Source organism: Nicotiana sylvestris, chromosome 3 (genome assembly GCF_000393655.2).
Source record: "Nicotiana sylvestris chromosome 3, ASM39365v2, whole genome shotgun sequence".
Lineage (NCBI taxonomy): Eukaryota > Viridiplantae > Streptophyta > Magnoliopsida > Solanales > Solanaceae > Nicotiana > Nicotiana sylvestris.
The window spans coordinates 38,495,671-38,515,564 of NC_091059.1; the positions used below are offsets into that span (position 1 = coordinate 38,495,671).

A 19,894-nucleotide genomic window follows, 5' to 3' on the forward strand; every position below is an offset into this window, starting at 1 on the left:
TGAAAGTGGGCTGAGACCTATATTATTTATGATTATGAAATGAGGCGTCACAAGGTGGCCTTTACTCGAAAGAATTATATTTAAAAGATGCTTATTTGAAAGATATTTATTTGAAGGAAATATATTTATTGAAAAACATATTATCTTAGAGATTATTACTTGAAGAATTTATAGGCGAAAGATTTATATTTGAAGGACTTCATTAATTGATTGCACTTGTATTTATTATTTGTTGAGAAACAATTATGGTCTTCTTGTTGCTTGCTTGTTATATCACTGGTTGATCATTGTTGCCATCATTGTTATCTGCTTCCTATTATTTTTGTACACTATATTGCACAGGTTTATTTGGTAGTCTGGTCCTAGCCTCGTCACTACTTCATCGAAGTTACGCTAGGCATTTACCAGCACATGGGGTCGGTTGTACTGATACTACACTCTGCACTCTTTTGTGCATCCCAGTGCTGTAGACTTCGGACCGCAGTGAAATTGATGTTTCTTGTTCATCAGGTGACCCGAGGTAGTCCTGCAGGCGCCCGCAGGCCTTGGCGTCTCCTTCTATCTACTATTCCTGTTTCTTTCATGTATTTCCAGAGACAGTGTTTTATTTATTCTTTCAGACTTTTATTTGTAGTACTCCCAGACAGTTTGTGAAGTTGTGACACCAGTCTTGGGTAGATTTTTTATGGAATGGTATTAGCAGTATTATTAAAACTTTACAATGCAGCCTTTCGCTTATTCAATTTTGTTGTTATCTAATTGTTGGCTCTTAACTGTAAGCGGATTAAAAACGGAAATAAGGTAGATAGTTCAGTTGGTTGGCTTTCCTAGCTTTTACTAGTAGGTGCAATCACGACTCCCGATGGCGGAAAATCCGGGTCGTGACAAAATCATATGCGGACCACTAAACTTGTCTCGATTTTCCTCTAAAATACTTTATCTTAGGTTTGTTCCAATTGAACACTTCACCAACTCAAAAAGTATACCAATTATACATTTCTCGCTGACATGGCATGATATGTGAAATGCACGTTCAACTAGCGCGTGAGAGGCATTATTTAGTCAAATTTTTATTTTATCTATTCTTTCTTCCTTCTATCTTCTTGCTGCCACTTCCTCCCATCCACCACCTTACAACCACCGTCGACTTCACCACTATCCATCTTTCTTCTTCTACTTCTTTTTTCCAGCCATCTCATCTCCTTTACTGCCCTCGTTTTCCTTCAGATTTACTAGTACAGCGCCGTTGCCGCCTTATTTCTTCCTCGGCTTTTCAGATCTGCCACCACCTTCTTCAACTTCACCCATTTTTCTACAATAAAACCAGTCAAGAATACATATGGACATCCCTGGTCCAAATCTCCATTTTAGTCAGCTATGAACTTCACCAAAATCACATGATACACTTTCCATCTACCACCATAAAACCAGCAAAAAAGAAAATAAAACGAAAAAAATGAAGCTGAGGCCAAAAGAGAAGTTGACGGTCCTGTTTGAGTTGACGGGAATCATGGTTGTTCCACTGGTAAAAAAACCCATTCTAGGACTTTATTTTTTAAAATTCAAAGTATTCTCTCTAATAGAGATTAGAGAGGGCTTGAAGAACAGAGAAAAAGGAAGGCACACCAAGAACCACTACTGGCAGAGAGAGAATCGTTACATTTTGACCGGAATAGTGGGGGATGACGGCATGGAAAGAAGGTGACAGCAGCAGCAAATTTAGGATTATGTTTGAATATAGTTTTTTTACTCAATAATTTATCTTTTTAAAATTTGTTTTAGTCCCAATGCCACATGTCTTGTTTTAATTAGTCAAAAAGCCATGTCATCCGCGAGTGCATTGCACACCGTCTTTATTTTTGCTGGGTGTCAAAAAAGTATCTAATAGATACTTTTTTGAGTAGGTGAAGTGTTCAATTGAAATATACCTAAGATAAGGTATAAGGTGTCTCGGAGGAAAATCGGGACAAATTTAGGGGGCCGCATATGATTTTGGCATTTATAAAATAAAACACACGTACTAATATAAGGTGAGAACACTATAGCACATGTGTCTTACCAGGTGCGTTATTGACCAAAGGAGGTAATGGATATGTTTCGTCATTGGAAGACCCTAAGAAGTCACATTAACTTCTTATTGAAATAATATTTGACCTTTTAATGTCTGTTAAAGTACCCATCAGTGTAGTAGATTTTAATATTTTAGTGTAAGATACTTTGGGCACTACTAAAGTCAGCATTGTAATTCTTCATGTCTTCTTCGTAAAATAAAAATCTATTGCTAATTAGAGAGATCAATTAGGTGATCACCTTGAATTGCATCTAAAACGTTTCTCCCAGTCCCACTAGCGCTATTACACAACTAGTATCCCTACATAATTTGGACAAACCTGAAATCTAAATTGAAATTAGAGCTTCTTAGATTTTTGGTTTGGAGTTTCGAATTATGGATTGAATATTGGATTTAATTTTTATAAACTTTGGATTTTGGATTGGATTTCTAATATGGGACTTCAGATATCCGAAAATTTAAAATTTTTATACTTCATATTTAACCCGATCCATTAAATGCCCATTTTTCTTGTGCCGAATACTAATAAGTTCAATACCTCAGTCCTCGACCATTAAACATTAGCTCATATATCCAATACTAATTCCTAAGTTCTATATTGATACACTACTAATTCGAATATAGGGTTCTTTTCATTCTTACCCATGCCAGTTTCTATTTTTGCATTTGTGAACACTGAAAGTTGAAGTTGCATTGCAATCTAATTTGGCATGTCTTACAAGGCCTAATTACTGTGTCAACTATATTTCTTTAATAATGGTTTTATTGCTTGCATCAATACTTTATTTGGATGAGTGTGGTAAGAATGAGGAATTATTAAGACAATTTGACATGAATATTTTACTTGGATGTTCCTTTTCCATGCGAAGAACGAAGAATCTCAACTTAGGGGTGTACAAACCGAACCGGAAAATCGCACCAACTCGAAATGTCAAATCAAACCGATTAAAAAACTCGACTATGTTTGGTTTGATATGGTTTGGTATTGAGTAAAAAAAAAACCGAACCAAACCGACATATAAATATATAATTTTTATATATACTTTTAAGACTTTTTATAGAATTTTCTTTAAAAAAATATCTAGAAATTTTGCGATTCTCTTATGGGATGTAATATTTAGTTAAATATAAAGTGCTCTATTTTTTTAACTTTAAATAATGGGTTGTATGATCACTTTCTTATCAATTGTTAGTAAAATGAGTCAATCCCTTTGTTCTTCCATATTCATATGTCAAGATCTATTAAATTCTTATATATTTTTCGAATTTGAAGTGGTATTTCGATAATCTAAAATTAAATAGAATATATCATTATATAGGTAACATATTGATTTTTATGTTTAATTATTAAATATGGTGAACCTTGAGTGTACATCGACGAAAAAGTATTGTCAAACAACTAAAAAAATAACTATCATGTGTTACTAAGAAAATTCTCCCATTAGTAGATCATATGTTTGTCAAATTTTTTAATTTTTACTAAATATATATTTACTTATACAAAATTTAACAAAGTAAGATTGAAATATATTCATGCAATAAAAAATTCGAGAAACCCAAAAACCTCGATAAAACCGAACCAATCCAAATCGATATAGTTGGTTTGGTTCGGTTTTGATAAAAACCGAACCAACCCGGTTCATGTACACCCCCTATGACTCAACTTATCGGCTTAAAATCAAAAATTCAAATTATCCAATCCAATTAATCTGAAACCGAACTTAAAAAATCTAATTCAATCCTATCTTATTTGGATCGAATTTGGATTGTAATTTTTTCAATCCAGAAATCAAAAAATCTAACAGAAATTTTCATATATCCCATCTGAACGGCCTGAACGCCCATCCCTAGTGCTAAGTTTTTTTTTTCCTTTTTGGGAGGGGTTGGTGGGAGGAGGAGCGGGGCAGAGCTGTAGTGGTAAACTCCAGTAGTACACCATGCAGACTAACAGAAAATTGTAAAAGATTATTTGCTTTAATTTTCTGGTTACTAATTCCATTTGTTATGGTTAATTACCTTTCAACTTTCAAGTAACCTAATAGTATAAAAAGATTTTACAGTAATAGATAAGTTAAACTCGAACTGAGTTTACAAAATCAAAATATGAAAAGGTTGAGGAAAAATATGAAAAGAAGTACTTATTAAATTTCATTAACAATATATAATGAAACTCAACTTTATTTTTTCTTGCATACAGATTTGAAGTTTTAATAACTAATCGAAAGCTCTTGAGGAGACAAATTTGGCAGCTAGTTTACTACAGCAACCATGTATGTAATAATCTACCACACGAACTTCATTAACCTCTGCTAATTACAAAAATTATTTTGCCCAGCAGTAAGGCAAATCCTAGCTGTCCTGCCCTGGTCCTCCTCCTTTCTTGCCATCATAATTCACTATCCACAGCTGAAACACTAGAAATTCCAGGATAAGCATCAAATGGCGCTTTACCAAAATCCAAGTGCACAACACATCTTCCAAGATCCAGAGTAGGATAATAATAATAGCAATAATAATAATACTTGTACACATTTACACTCAAGCCTCCAGATTAAGGTCTTTGTGAGTGTAGACAATTGCTTTATCACCATCGACGACTTGTCCAGATCCCCTTGCAAGCCTACAAACAAAATTTTACGTCAGTGTTCCAAATAACATTTCAGTTATGAAGTGCAAAATGGAAGTTACATTATCTTGTGCTCAAGGGAACTATATTAATGAGCTTAGCAGGATTTTCAAGCATGGGAACCAGAAAACAAACTCCTCAGTAAAATACAGCTATCTATTAACTCAAATCAGGCCTCCTTTCCTGGTATCAATAACTATATACTATGTAATCAGGCCTATTGATTGCTTTGGACCTGACACCTCAAAAGTCATGCTCAATAACATTAAAATGTCTTGTTAAACAAATTCCTTGTTCAACTAAGAATAAGTGACATGTCGCCGTTGTTACTTTACTCTCTCTTCTATAGATAGACACATGAAATGCAAAGAGACATAATAGGCACACAATTTTTTCTCCTCAAGGCAATGTCTCAAGAGGAGTTTCCCAGATAATACTTGTATCTAATGGCATAATTGCCAGAAAGATATAGAAGTCATTTGACTCAAATTCAGAGAGTTATTAGCATGATACCATCTAGTTGTCAGCAATCCCTCTACTCCAACTGGACCACGAGCATGAATGCGACTTGTACTAATCCCCACCTATTCAGCCAAAAAACAATCAAGTTATGTTGTACTGCCAAACAATGATAGCAACATACAATCTGGATCTACTGATCAATTAAATACCTCAGCACCAAGTCCAAAACGAAAGCCGTCACTAAATCTTGTGCTTGCATTATGAAGTACAGCAGCACTGAAAAGTAAACATTCCATATAGAATATCAATACCGTTTAAGAAGGTAGTATTAGTGTTACTCACATTAACAGCTGAGGTAAGTAGCAACAATGTGTATCGTCTTGGTAACTTGTGAAATCCTTTGAGGTCTTAGTTGATCATGTTTGAAGAAACTACTCGTGCAAGAGGATGAATGGAAAACATACAGAGCAATGTCGAAATAGAGTAGGCAGTGACGAGTATACCTGTCAACTTGACGTAAAAAGAGTTCAGCAACTTCTTTGTCTTCAGTAATGATGCTATCAGTGTGAGCACTGTCAAAAAGTGAGGTACCACATAAGCATTTTGCAATTGGAATTTTAAAAAAAAAAAATCGATTAAGTACATGGAAAATGGCAAAGAGAACAACCATAAAAATTGAATAGTTAAGAAAATGTAACTTGCCTTCCGTGACGATGTATATGATCTATTGCAGCATTCACATCTTCAACAACTTCGACAGTGCAAGCCAGTGCACCATATTCATGATGGAAGGAATTTGCTTCGGGAATACTAAGTAGGGAGCTTGCTTTAGGTCCACCAAATAAAGAAACACCTGCAAATCATTTCAGGCCAAACAATTGGACAAAATGCCAGCAGCATTTGCTAGTATTGGAATGAAATTTACCTATATAGAGTGGAATAGATACAGAGGATTCAAATAGCAGACACTTCATGAATGAATGTCACCAACTAATTTGGGATGGGACGAGTTGAATTTTTGGACTGTGGGACAACAGAGGAGGTCAAAACATCCTAAACTATAAAAGCAAAGATGACATAAAACTACATAGAGAATTACAAACAGTGAGAAACACTTTGAAACATAAAATGGATGGAGAAAGATGTGCCTTGAACTCAGACTACAAATAAGTAAAGTTACAAGTAGAGTAACAATGGGTGAAAATGTTGGTTAATGTTTAGTCAACAATGGCATGCCAATTGGAAGAGTTGGTGGAAAGAGTTGGTGTGGATGCTAGGAGGAAGCTTCCTCCTTTGATGTCACCCATGACATCAAGAGGAGGTAGTTTGATGTCACCAATGACATCAAGAGGAGGTCTTTACCTCTATAAATAGATGCACTCCTTCATTTGTAGAAACCATCCCAAAAATAATACAACACATTGTAGTGAGTAGAGAGTTAAGAGAGAAATTCTCTTAAGTGTAATTGGGAACTCTCCCCTTCCTTTGTTAATATTAAAAAGGCAACTGTTCTCTGGTGGACGTAGGATTATTTTGATCCGAACCACGTTAAATCTTGTGTTCTTTCTTTTACGTATCCGCTAACAATTGGTATCAGAGCGACATGATTCTTTAACGATCCAAGGAGGAAGAACAAGCAAAGATGAGTTCCATGAAGTTTGAAATTGATAGATTTACTGGACGCAACAACTTCAATATCTGGAAGATCCAGATGATGGCGTTACTGCGGAGGGAAGGTTCAATCCATGCTATTGACGGAAAGTATCCTAAGGATATATCAGCTCCCGACAAGGAGAAGATTGAAGGGGATGCATTGAGTGCAATCCAACTATCCCTTGCACCTAACGTGCTTTGTGAAGTGAGTACGGGTACCGAAGAGACGGCCAAACAGTTGTGGGAAAAGCTAGAAGGGCTATACCAAGACCGATCAGTGACAACAAGAATGTTGTTACAACGGCGTCTTCACACATTTAAGATGGGGTCAGGTACTTCGTTACAAGATCATTTAGATGCGTTTAATAAACTTGTCATGGACTTACAGATTGCAGGAATTAAAAGGGAGGAGGAGACGCTTGCATGTGCTTTGCTATTTTCATTGACTTCAGGATATCGTGATATTGAGAATTCAATGATGTATAGCAAGGAGCCTATCAAGCTTGAGCAAGTGCGGCAGGCACTTAACTCTAGTGATGTGCGGAGGCACATTGAAGGAGATAGAGATGACCAGGCAAGTGGCCTCTTTGTAAGAGGCCGGACTAGCCAACAGGGAAAGACCAAATCAAAGCACAGATCAAAGTCTCGTGTGAACAAGAAGAATACAGAGTGTTGGGGTTGTGGCAAGAAGGGGCACTTTGAACGAGATTGCCCAATGTCAAAGTCCAAGGAAAAGGCGAGTGCATCTACAGTTGAACAGGTACATAATTTTGATAATGATTATGTACTAACAACATCGTGTAATAATAATAGTAGTTATGAAAACAAATGGGTGTTAGACTCTGCTTGTACTCTGCATATGACGTTCCGAAAAGACTGGTTTAGCAGCTACGAGAAAAGTGGAGGAACCGTAGTAATGGGCAATAATGCAACTTGTGCAATAGTTGGCATTGGCTCAGTTCGGGTTCGCTGCCATGATGGAATCGTGAGGACTATTACACAAGTCCGTCATGTTCCTGATCTGAAGAAGAATTTGATCTCCTTGGGTACTCTGGATGAACAAGGCTACAGGTACATGAGCGAAGCAGGAACTATGAAGGTGACTAAAGGTTCTTTAGTCATGCTGAAAGGCAAGCTGGAGAACAGCCTTTACACATTGGCCGGAAGCACCATTGTTGGCTCTGCAAATACATCTACAGTGCAGTTATCTAATGATGACAAGGCAAGACTATGGCACATGAGACTGGGTCATATGAGCGCACGTGGACTGGAGATGTTGAGATATCGTAACCTTTTGGAAGGTGAGAAGATCAGCATACTTGACTTCTATGAGCACTGCGTTCTAGGGAAGCAGAAGAAGGTCAGCTTCAGCACTGGCAAACACAAGACAAGAGGAGTGCTAGACTACATCCATTCAGATTTATGGGGTCCCTCTAAACTTCCATCGAAGGGCAGAAAGAGGTATGTTCTCACTTTGATGATTTCTCACGAAAGGTTTGGGTGCATTTTTTGAAGGCAAAAAGTGATGCTTTTGAAGCATTTAAAGAGTGGAAGATTTTGGTTGAAAATCAAATGGAGCGGAAAATCAAGTATCTTCGCACAGACAATGGCTTGGAGTTTTGCAATGAAGAGTTTAATGAATTCTGCAAGGTTCATGGGATCTCAAGACATAGGACTGTCAGGCATACCCCACAGCAGAATGGAGTTGCCGAGAGAATGAACAGAACTCTTCTTGAAAAGGCTCGTTGTATGCTCCTACAAGCCAAAATGTCCAAAGTATTTTGGGCTGAAGCAGTTCACACTGCTGCTCATATTGTCAATCGATCTCCAGCATCGGCAATTGACTTTAAGACTCCGAATGAGGTATGGTCAGGTGAACCCTCTAACTATTCATACTTACGAGTATTTGGGTGTCCAGCTTATTATCACGTTAATGAAGGAAAGCTTGAACCAAGGGCTAAGAAGGCCATATTCGTAGGGTATGTGGATGGAGTAAAAGGGTACAAACTTTGGTGTTTGTCTTTACTCAAATTTATAGTTAGTAGAGATGTCACCTTTGATGAATCCTCTATACTTGATCCCCGTAAAGTTTCCGTGGAGTTTTCAGGAAACAAGAACGACGAGCAGGTGGAGCTTCCGGTGGAGCTTGCCAAGGAAAAGGATCAAGAGACTCAGGTTAAAGATGAGTCAGAAGATGTAGACCTTGAAGAACTTGTTGTCAATGAACCATACACAACTGCGAAGGGGAGGAAGAGGAGGCAGACACGAGAACCGGAACGCCTTATAGATCAAGCAAACTTGATTGCATATGCGTTCGTAGCTGCACAAGAAGAGATTAAGGATCTGGAGCCCTCCTCGTATATTGAAGCAACTTCTTGCAAGGATGTTGTACAATGGCGGTTAGCCATGACTGAAGAGATGGAGTCTCTTCACAAGAATCAGACATGGGTCTTAGTGAAAAGACAAAAGGGGAAGAGGACAGTTGGATGCAAGTGGGTCTACCGAAAGAAAGAGGGAATTCCTGAAGTGGAAGATGCTAGGTTCAAGGCGAGATTGGTTGCAAAAGGATTCAGTCAGAAGGAGGGAATTGACTACAATGAGATTTTCTCTCCAGTCGTGAAGCATAGCTCAATTCGCGTGCTACTAGCATTGGTTGCCCAATTTGACTTGGAGCTTCAACAGCTTGATGTCAAAACTGCTTTCTTACACGGTGATCTAGAAGAGACAATCTATATGGATCAGCCTGAAGGTTTCCTAGCTGAGGGAAAAGAAGATCACGTATGCCAACTAAAGAAGTCTTTGTATGGTTTGAAGCAATCCCCTAGACAGTGGTACAAGAGGTTTGATGCATTCATGACTACACATGAATTCTCAAGGAGTGCATTTGATAGTTGTGTGTATCACAAGAAGATGTCTGGTAACTCAATGATTTATTTACTGTTGTATGTTGATGATATGCTTATTGCTGCTAACAACATTACAGAGATAAATGCTTTGAAGAAACTATTGAGTAAGGAATTTGACATGAAGGATTTAGGAGCTGCAAAGAAAATCCTTGGTATGGAGATTTCAAGAGAAGACGATGTTGTACATCTTTCTCAGAAGAGGTATATTGAAAGGGTTCTCGAGAGATTCAATATGCAAACGTGCAAGCCTGTAAGTACACCATTAGCTCCTCATTTTAAACTTTCAGAGTCACAAATGCCTCAGTCCGAGGATGAAGTGAAGCATATGTCAAAGATTCCTTATGCCATTGCAGTGAAAGAGGCATTGGGAAGTTGTCAAGTGGATATTGAGATATCTCAAAGGAGCTTCTGGTGTTGGTTTGACTTTTCGAAAAAGTGGTGGAGGTATTTCAATTCTCGGTTATGTGGATTTTGACTATGCAGGATATCTTGACAAAAGAAGGTTCACAACTGGATACATCTTTACCCTCGTTGGCAGTGCCGTTAGTTGGAAGTCGACTCTGCAGTCGATTGTCGCTTTGTCTACGACAGAAGCATAATACATGGCAGCAGCGGAGGCAGTGAAGGAAGCTATCTGGTTGAAAGGTTTAGTAGCGGAATTGAGTTTGGTTCAGCTGGAATCAACTCTTAGATGTGATAGTCAGAGTGCTATTCATCTAATGAAAAATCAGAGATTTCATGAGCGCACTAAACACATTGATGTCAGATTTCATTTTATTCGAGATGTTATTGATGAGGGAACTATCAAGGTCGTGAAGGTTATCACAGACGATAATGCTGCAGACATGTTGACCAAGATAGTCCCGCTCGCTAAGTTTGCACACTGCAAGGACTTGGCGGGGGTGTGCATCAACTGATGCAACTCCGAAGAGAACAGTTGCTAGGTGGAGGTGGTATGTTCAACAATGGTTTGATTCTTCTTGTTTCTTACAACGGGGTTGCCCAGTAAGCTTAGAAGTTTTGGCCAGAGTTGTTCACACGCTCGAAACGCAAACCAAGGTGGAGATTGAAAATGTTGGTTTATGTTTAGTCAACAATGGCATGCCAATTGGAAGAGTTGGTGGAAAGAGTTGGTGTGGATGCTAGGAGGAAGCTTACTCCTTTGATTTCACCCATGACATCAAGATGAGGTAGTTTGATGTCACCAATGACATCAAGAGGAGGTCTTTACCTCTATAAATAGATGCACTCCTTCATTTGTAGAAACCATCCCAAAAATAATACTCCCTCCGTTTCAATTTATGTGAACCCATTTGATTGGGCACGGAGTTTAAGAAAAGATTTAAGACTTTTGAACTTGTGGTGTAAAATGAGGCACATATATTTTGTGTGGCTATAAATCATTGCATAAAGGTAAATTGTTTCCAAATAGGGAAAGGGGTCATTCTTTTTGGCACGGACTAAAAAGGAAATAGGTTCACATAAATTGAAACAGAGGGAGTACAATACATTGTAGTGAGTAGAGAGTTAAGAGAGAAATTCTCTTAAGTGTAATTGGGAAATCTCCCCTTCCTTTGTTAATAATAAAAAGGCAACTGTTCTTTGGTGGACGTAGGATTATTTTGATCCGAACCACGTTAAATCTTGTGTTCTTTCTTTTACGTTTCCGCTAACAATGAGCTTTGAGAAGACCGACATGACAAAGGAAGGATTTGTTTTGCATCCATATAATAGCAAGTTAAACAAGGAAATTAGAAGAATTCTTAAATCATACTGAACAACAAATGAGATGAGACAATGCATGTTCTGCAGACTGCTCTATTTAGATGAGAATTTTTAATAATAAGAGCCACTTAAAGCAAAAAAAGAAAAACTAAGAAGTAATTTATTATAGAATAACCATCAAGAAAAATGTTATTGCCAAACTTGGCATCAGATTCTTATTACTTGCTTAAAGCTAAGTGGTCTAACGGCGTTCATTTAGGAGCTTAATTGTACAAAGAGTTTACCAAAGAAGCCTCACCTTTTTCTTGAAGTTCCAGAATCAGGTCATTAAGACCTCCGGTTTGCACCAAATCCTTATGAACGAGAAGAGTTTCCTGTAAAGAAAAGTAATTAAAAGATGTTAAACATGGATGCCTTACAAGTCTGATACTGTGCATTGTATTAGGACAAAGAATTACAAGTTACCATTGCATTGCAGGCTGCTGGATAATCTGTTTTCGCATCCGAAACAATACGTTTGGCCATATCCAAGTCAGCAGACTTGTCAATGAAAATATGGCAAATACCATCTGGAAGAAAATAGAGCATCTTCACCATTTTTGCAGTCTTGCTACCAAAGAAGCAAATTGCGCACATAGCATACATAGAAGTTATCAATAGTTGAGACAAGATATAGTTACCAGCATGACCAAGAACAGGAATTTTTGTTGCGGCCTTAATTTGAGAAACAAGTTTATTGCTACCTCTTGGTATAACAAGATCAATCACATCATCAAGCTGGAGCAGGGAAGGAAAAAACTCAGAACCAAACTCATATCTAATGTACACTTGCATTCAATTTATAAAAAGGTACCTTAAGCAACTCAGGGATCTCTTCTCTAGAAGTAACTAACCCAATAAGTTTTTCACCAACGCTTGGAGGAACGGCTGAGGTAATCACCTGGAATAAAAGGAGGAAACCAAAAAAAGGAAAGAAGAACAGGTGAAAAGCTGTACATTACCAAGTGGAAGTTGAAACACCATGGAAAAATGGTCTGAGAGGACAAATTCTCAATTAAACCTTGTGTAAAATTGCATTTGATCTTTTGGCCTCCTTTCCTCCTTTCAACAAGAGGCCATTCCCACTTCGGACTGCTAGAGAAGCTATCTGCTCCACAAAGCAAAAAAGTGTAAAAAGGGTTTGTGAGCTTTTGAAATAATAATCCAAGAATAGGCAATTCAAGTATGCATCGACTCCAACATATTTTTAGTGGACCACCCTCACCTCCTGGGGTGCCAAATTAAGAAAAGACAAGCTGCTGCACAAGTACCATGAAAACCCAACCACTCTGTTCTTTTTTTCCTTTCTGATAGGTTTTCGTAATTTTAAAAAATACTCTTAAGCGAACAAGTAACTGGAATGAAGTAGAACTTCTGGAAAATAAAAAGAATTTAAAATATTTTCCATCCCTGCTTACCTGTACAAGTGCATCAGGTCGTGACTCAAAAATAATCAGGAGAACGCCCAATGGAGATGACGTCTTCTCCAATATGATTCCATCAGCAAGCTGGATAAGGCGATAACATTCCAGAAATCAAGATTACATCCCAAAATGAATTCAAAGACAAATCAGTGATCAAGTTCTCTAGTCATAAATGGTTGTTCTTTATCAGTATTCCCAAAAACTTCAACGAGTTGGCCCAGCTTTTTCTTGGTTAAAGACACAACAGAGTAAAAGATAGGTTTGTCTATACCATTCGATTGCCATAAAGCAACATTGTTAGCATTTTCAGGTATGCAACTAGTGACGAAGACCCAGAGGACCAATGAAACTTTAGTTTTTCACTAATAATATTTGTAGCTTCTTCTAGGCTGCCTTTAAGCAACCAAAAGAGAGCTTCAACTAGCAGGAAAGCCACTGCCTGGATTCGATTCAAGAAGTGTTCAATAAGGACAATGCGATAGATGAAAGTAATGGGACAAATACTATTTGCTATGAATATGCTGCTAGTCTCTGTTGGATGTGGAATTTCTGCTCTTAGGGGAAGATACACTCTTTTAACCCTCTCTTTGACACATGTATTAGCACCATTCACTATATTGTCTGATCCACTACACTGCCCAGGACTGCAGAAAGATATTTCATCAGAAGCTATTTCACAAGATTACTCTCCAAACTGATCTTTGTTCCGCATCTCAATAAAAGCATTTACTGTACAAATATTGGCATCTAGTTTATTCACCTCATCTTTTTACAAGTCAAATCATAATGTTCAAAGGCACGAGGTAGTGCCCGAAAAACAAGATTTACTTACCTCCGTCCTCTTTAAAATGCGGCCAATAGGCTCATCCATGTTAGCAAGCACACGGACAGAGTTTGCAAGACTTGAAATCTATAATTAAATTCAGCAAAAACACTAAAATAAGTAAATGAACATTTAGTGTAATTTACACAAGACTAGATCTACCATAAGTGAGCAATGTCTTACTTTTCCTGGCTTCAAAGCCAACCGAGATATCAAAGCCTTCTCGTATCCAGCTTGTTGAGCAGCAGCCACATCAGCTTCATTTTCAGCCAGGATTTCCTCTTCATTTGCTTCCAGTGCATCAGCTACATCTAGCAAAATTTTACTCCTTTCTTGAGAAGAGAGTGCCTGAAGTAAAAGGAAGAAATAGTCAGCAGCCGCATCCATGCAGCTCTACTACAATTTATATTTATGTGTGCCTCTATGTACAATACCTGAAGCCGCCTGGCACATTCTCTAGCAGAAACTGCCATCTCGCGAGCATCGATATCCCCTGTTGACGCCCATTTAATGGCTTCACGATGAAACAGAGTGCCAACACGTTCTCCGTCTAGTGCTTTAATAATATTGTTGTTGGCGAAGCCACTTGTTCCACAGAGAGAGAGTGAGACACACACAATCAGCAGGAGTTCAAATATTGGGAGCAACAAGTAGTGAGCTACCAAAACATTACATCTAATAGGCTCAAGAACAATGCTTTGCTAATTGCAATATGCTTCCACCAGTTACTGAATTGTTCTACTTATCACCTGAATGACTCATGTGATTACAAGCATCTGTTCTAATCTCACCTTTAAAGATTCATTAGGCCTCTTAATGTAACAAGATAAAGCTCTTCACAACATGGTTAACTTTACTAGCTAAGCTTTGTCATGTTTGATGCGTGTGGGTTCATCTGAGCTCATCATGTTTGGAATAGACAACAGAAATATATGTGAAAAATCCAGAAAACCAGCAGTATGAATATTCAGTTTTTAACCTAAGTTTTCAATAAACTCAAAAATTTGAACCCAAAAAATTTAAATCCTGGATCCATCTCTATTTTGATGGAAGCATCACCTTTTCCATGGTAAAAATGCAAGGATGGATGAGCCACCTTATTATGAAATTAATGCAACACTTTTTCTTTTTCTTTTTGTGTGTGTGGAATAGATGTCAATGCATCAAGCAGAAGCTTCCAATGCTCTAGAACTTCTTAAACATCTCTGCTTGATCAGAAGAGAAATCTTAAAGCTTTTAGACCATCAAACTACAACTTTAGGAACATGAATATTGGGGTCTATCCTATGTTGCTCGGACTCTTCGAAAATATTGCCGGGTGCGTGTTGGATTCTCCAAAAGCAGTGTATTTTTGGAGAATCCGACACGGGTGCGGCAGTATTTTGAAGAGTCCGCGCAACATAGGTTCTATCAATGCATATCTGGAAAACATCATAACAGCTTTCACTCAAATCCTCAAGCTTCTCTACCTTGATTGAAAGCTAAAAGTTCAACTTTGACACAAACTGTTTTTGCTGCATTTTCTACTCTCTTAAATATCTTAATAGGACACGCAAACAATTTATGAACACAAAGTTCAAAAATGTCAGAATTCTGTTAGTATTAACATCATACCTGGTTATCACAACAGGAATGCCAGCATAAGCTGCATACACAGCAGCTTTTACCTTGGCAGTCATGCCCCCTCTTCCCACTCTAGACTTGTCTCCAAAAGTAATCAACCCCTCGTGCTTCTCTTTAACATAAGTATGAATTAGCTCTGATTGCGGATCACTTGGAGGGCCAGTGTAAAGACCGTCTACGTCGCTCAACAAAACAAGAAGATCAGCTTTTAGCTCCAGAGCCAGTAGAGCTGCCAAACTGTCATTATCCCAAAAGATTCCAGAGGAGTCCTGCAAAGAGAGCTAAAAACTGTCACTATTAAGACAAAAACATGAACCTAGAACAAAAATGAAAAAATTGAAACTTGTTATCTAATGGATACTAGCTAAAAATTGAAAACCATATCATGTCAAAGGCTGAAGACCAAACAAAATCAAGATGATATTTTGGACCAAAATTTAAGAGAACCCAATTTAATAAAAGGGTTCATGTGATGTGACAATAAAGTAAAAAACAACAGAGATAAAGAAAATGCATGTAACTCAGGGTCTCAGACATATCAACAATCAAGCAGGTTCCAAAGGATCAAAACTTGAAACAGCTGAACAAACATTTCAAAAATTTTAAGAGTTGCACTCTTGGTTGGTCTTGACTCTCGACACAAGTTAGAGTCATCAGTTTTATTCTCATAAAACATCATTAGCGAAGGGACTGTAACAGAAGCACCAGATACAGCAAGTACAGTAGTAAAACAAGAGAAATGGTACCTCATAAGGAGCTTTCCGCGTGCTGATAGCATCATTCTCGTTAAATATAGGTACAACTTTCAGACAGAGCAATGAGTTTACAGTTTCATTGAGTTGTCTCCTAAAGTCCGGATCTCTAAAGTCATTATCAGTCACCATAAGCTGAGCTGAGGTTACGTCCAACTGTATGAAGGTAAGGCACAAAGCGGGAAGGTCACTATACAATCCTTTGAGCAAAGAAGGAATGGTTCCGCCAAACAAAATAAGGTATTACACCATACAAATATACACAGAAGTTCCAAAAAACAAGCTTTTACCTGACTGAATAACGTATCATACAGAGCCATCAGGCCATTCTGACCCACAGCAGCACAAGCCTTGCCATCAAGATCACCTTGAGGCTTTTGAAGGTCCGCAAAGCTGCAAATATGGAGACTTTCCAAGGATTAGTAAATATACTTTTGAGCCAACCTAGACCTCAATAGACTAGACTTTTCAAATTAGCAGGCTTCCAGTTTATTAGATATACTTAACCTAATAAGAGTAAGGCATGTCACGGCCTTGGCAGCTATATCATCTGCTTTGGCCTGACTTCCTCAAGGCTTTTGGGCCTCATGGTTTTGTCTCCTTCGGCTTTATCCCAAAAGGTGCCTCAACAGTTGAATCCTAAACTCGCCTTTTTATGGCCGGCTCCTAACTATACCCTCCCATTCCCATGTCGAATTTACCCAAGGCAAGTTTCACAATGATCTCTTTCGAGTTCAACCGCTAAAGGTCTCTAGGCTGTTACAGGGCCCAATTAGCTATTTAGTACATTGAAAACTGCATTTGAAATGTGAATAATGAAACACACATACTTGAAATTTTAAAGTATCTTGTTAATGCTGAAATGTAAAATATTATCTTTTGCTTCTCGTCGACGAGGATAATAGATTGAGTGTATTCTAATATCTAATAATACACGAAATCAGATGTAAAGGTTACAGGTGTCTGCACTTGTAACGTTGTATCAATAATTCAGGCAGCTAGCAGCAGTGTTATCAAAGGCGTAAAGCGCAAAAAAGCCCTAAGGCCCGTTGGGGCTTTAAGCGCAAAGTGCAAATAAAGCGTGGGCTTTAATGAAAAAAAGCGCAACAGGAAAAAAGTAAAAATATGTATATGTAGTCCAAGACCAATAATAATAAGCATGAATAACAAATCTACATTAAAAAAAAAAAATTATGACACTGAAGCGCCCCCAAAGCGAGGCGAAGCGCTCAACATGTTTTGAGCCTCGCTTCAGGGCTTAAGCGCGCCTTTGACAACATTGGCTAGCAGAATACAATTCAAAAAATTATACAATAGGCAAAGATGTCATCCATGAGATAAACTACTCTATACATGTTACTGACATTTTAGTAAGAGGTTCTCATTCACCTGTATCACTTAACATAAGCCACACACTTACTTTTCAATGATACCAAAAGTTGCATTTAACTCAAACGGGTTATTAAGCTATTTGAATTGCAATTTTAGAATACAAAGAGAACATCGTTTATACAGAAAGAGCAAAGCAGAAACCTGCTATTAATGAGCTTCCTATATCGAAGCCGCTGACGGCCAACACCAACAGCACCTGAGGTCACCAAAATAACTTCAAAGCCTTGGGTGGTAAGTTCCCGTATCTGTAAGTAGTTTGTAAGCAAACATAATAATATACAATTAAAAGAAACTATCTAATCAATATAGTGGAAATTGAGTAAGCATAAGATTCACCTGCTCACACAGTGAGCCCATTCTTCCAAGTGCTAATCTTCCATCACCTCGAGTCACGACTGCAGTTCCAACCTTTGGAAAAGACATAACAATTTGTTAAAAGGAAAACCAAATGTACTAGAACTAGAGATTAAGAAAAAGATAACTACAAAAGATGGTACACCAAACTAGGGGCGGCTCAATGAAACCGGAGGCCTAAAGCCAAAATTTAGATGTGAGGAAATAGCATTACTAATGTGACAACGTTTAGATAAATAGACACGATTAATTTAGATAACAAAGAAAAAAATCGTGGTCTTAACAAACTTTTAAGTTTTCTTTTAAATATTTCACAGTATAACATTGTCAAATATTTTAAAATTTTGACTTAAATTATTCAAATATTCATATCTACTAATAAAATATCTAATAACTAGAACCACTATAATGTATTGAAATTGTTTCCGATACACCCTGGCTAAAGAAGGAAATGTTAATGTTTTGTTAACTTGAAAAAACTTTACTAATATAAATAATTATAATCATTAGAAAAAGTTTTGGGAGGCCTTTGACTCTTGGGCGCCTAAAGCAGAAGCTTTAGCGGCTTTATGCTAGAGCCACCCACACACCAGACGTGTAATCAGAGGCGGAGCTAGAAGCTTGGATGTGGGTTCGCTCGAACCCACTAGTCTATGCTCCAAGAGTGTATTTGTTTTCATAAATTCATTAAATATGTACGACTTTTACATCTAGAACCCCAGTTATTTGCAAGTTGGTCGTTCTCTAACGGGAAAAAATCGTGGAAAACCAGGGTTCAAAAAAAAAATTACAAAAATACTGCCTAAGACTTTACTCGATACCTTTGATGATGGAAAGTAGTAATTACGATGCAAGTTGGACCAGAAACCACGATTATTCAACCAAAACAAAAAAGATAACATGCAACATAGCTGAAAAAAGAGTAAAACTAATTAGGACCTTTTCCAATCTAGCAAAAAAAAACATCAACAAAAACGAAGCAGAATGGCCACTATTACTGAAATCTAACATTCAAATTCAACCCAAAAAAAAAAAATGAATCAGATACTTCATGCCGAACTACCTTATTGCATAACTCAAACACCACCGCTATACCAAATCAAAAGAAAAAGAAATTACTTATAGAGGCATTTGGACATCAACCAACAAAAGGAGGACAACAGGAAGAAGAAAAAAAAAAAGGAAAATCAACCATCAAACTAGACATGCAAATATAAGGTATACACTAAAGAAAGTGAAACAAAAAAGAAACTGAAAAAAATAAAGAATATACCTTGATAATAATTCGTTTGACGTCCTTAACAAATGCCCGAGCAGGATCAGCCGAATCCATAGTCACACGATATAACCAAACAAAGGAGAAACGGCTCCTCTCCTAGCCCTGGGTATCCCTTAATGCGGAGAGTCCTCAACTCCCGCAACTCCACCAAAGCAACAACAAAAAGATACAACTTCAAATCCTCCTTAGTCCTATCTATTTTTTTTGCTTCTTTTTTTCTTGTATGCAGAGTTACTTGTGCTTTGTTTTGTTGTAGATTAGATTAGAGATGGATGATAGCTTCCACACTTATATATAACACGAATTGACCCTTGAGGTAGATTGAGGGGTTGGAGAAACCGTAGGAGTGTTGTCGTCTACTTTTTTTTTTCTTTCTTTATTTATATCACTTCTTTTTTGTGTGGCATTGTCAATAGAGCAATTGCGGTATGCCACGTCTGAGGGTAATTCTGTAAATTTGAAGGGAACAACTCAGCAGAGATACATGGACTCTCGCACGTTGAGGCCTTATTTACCGCTGCTTCAATCAGAACCAAGTCAGGACAAAATAGGTCAGTAACTTGTCTCTTCCTCACGAGTTTTCGCGAATTTGTTTTATTTTTTTTAATTCTTATTTCATGCCAAGGACAACAATATATACAAAATTACAAAGTGCATGTGAAAAGGAAAGGAAAACAAACAAAAAACACTTCATGTGGTTCGAGATTGGGAGTTGCTAACTACTCTATTAACAGAAATTTTCATAAAGCACTATTTTTTAGTGGT

At 37.6% G+C, this 19,894-nt stretch overlaps 1 protein-coding gene across 3 annotated transcripts; it reads right to left on the reverse strand.

The window, feature by feature from the left end:
- Positions 1–4,196: 4,196 nt before the first annotated feature.
- LOC104212556 (delta-1-pyrroline-5-carboxylate synthase) lies at positions 4,197–19,395 on the reverse strand. Of its 3 annotated transcripts, none has more exons than XM_070170742.1 (21): positions 19,124–19,395; positions 17,833–17,904; positions 17,638–17,741; positions 16,395–16,497; positions 16,099–16,260; positions 15,344–15,621; positions 14,164–14,314; positions 13,913–14,077; positions 13,739–13,816; positions 12,901–12,990; positions 12,504–12,590; positions 12,297–12,383; positions 12,124–12,220; positions 11,909–12,012; positions 11,742–11,817; positions 5,862–6,012; positions 5,663–5,731; positions 5,369–5,435; positions 5,211–5,281; positions 4,594–4,691; positions 4,197–4,485 (listed from the first exon to the last, which is right to left on the reverse strand). In XM_070170742.1, exons 1-20 carry the CDS (start codon positions 19,181–19,183, stop codon positions 4,610–4,612), a joined length of 2,154 nt encoding a protein of 717 aa, XP_070026843.1. In that variant the 5' UTR covers positions 19,184–19,395; the 3' UTR covers positions 4,197–4,485; positions 4,594–4,609. The 3 variants fall into 3 exon arrangements, with proteins under 3 accessions (XP_070026843.1, XP_070026842.1, XP_070026841.1); XM_070170741.1 differs by having other exon boundaries at positions 15,344–15,633; XM_070170740.1 differs by having other exon boundaries at positions 4,197–4,691; positions 15,344–15,633.
- Positions 19,396–19,894: the final 499 nt, after the last annotated feature.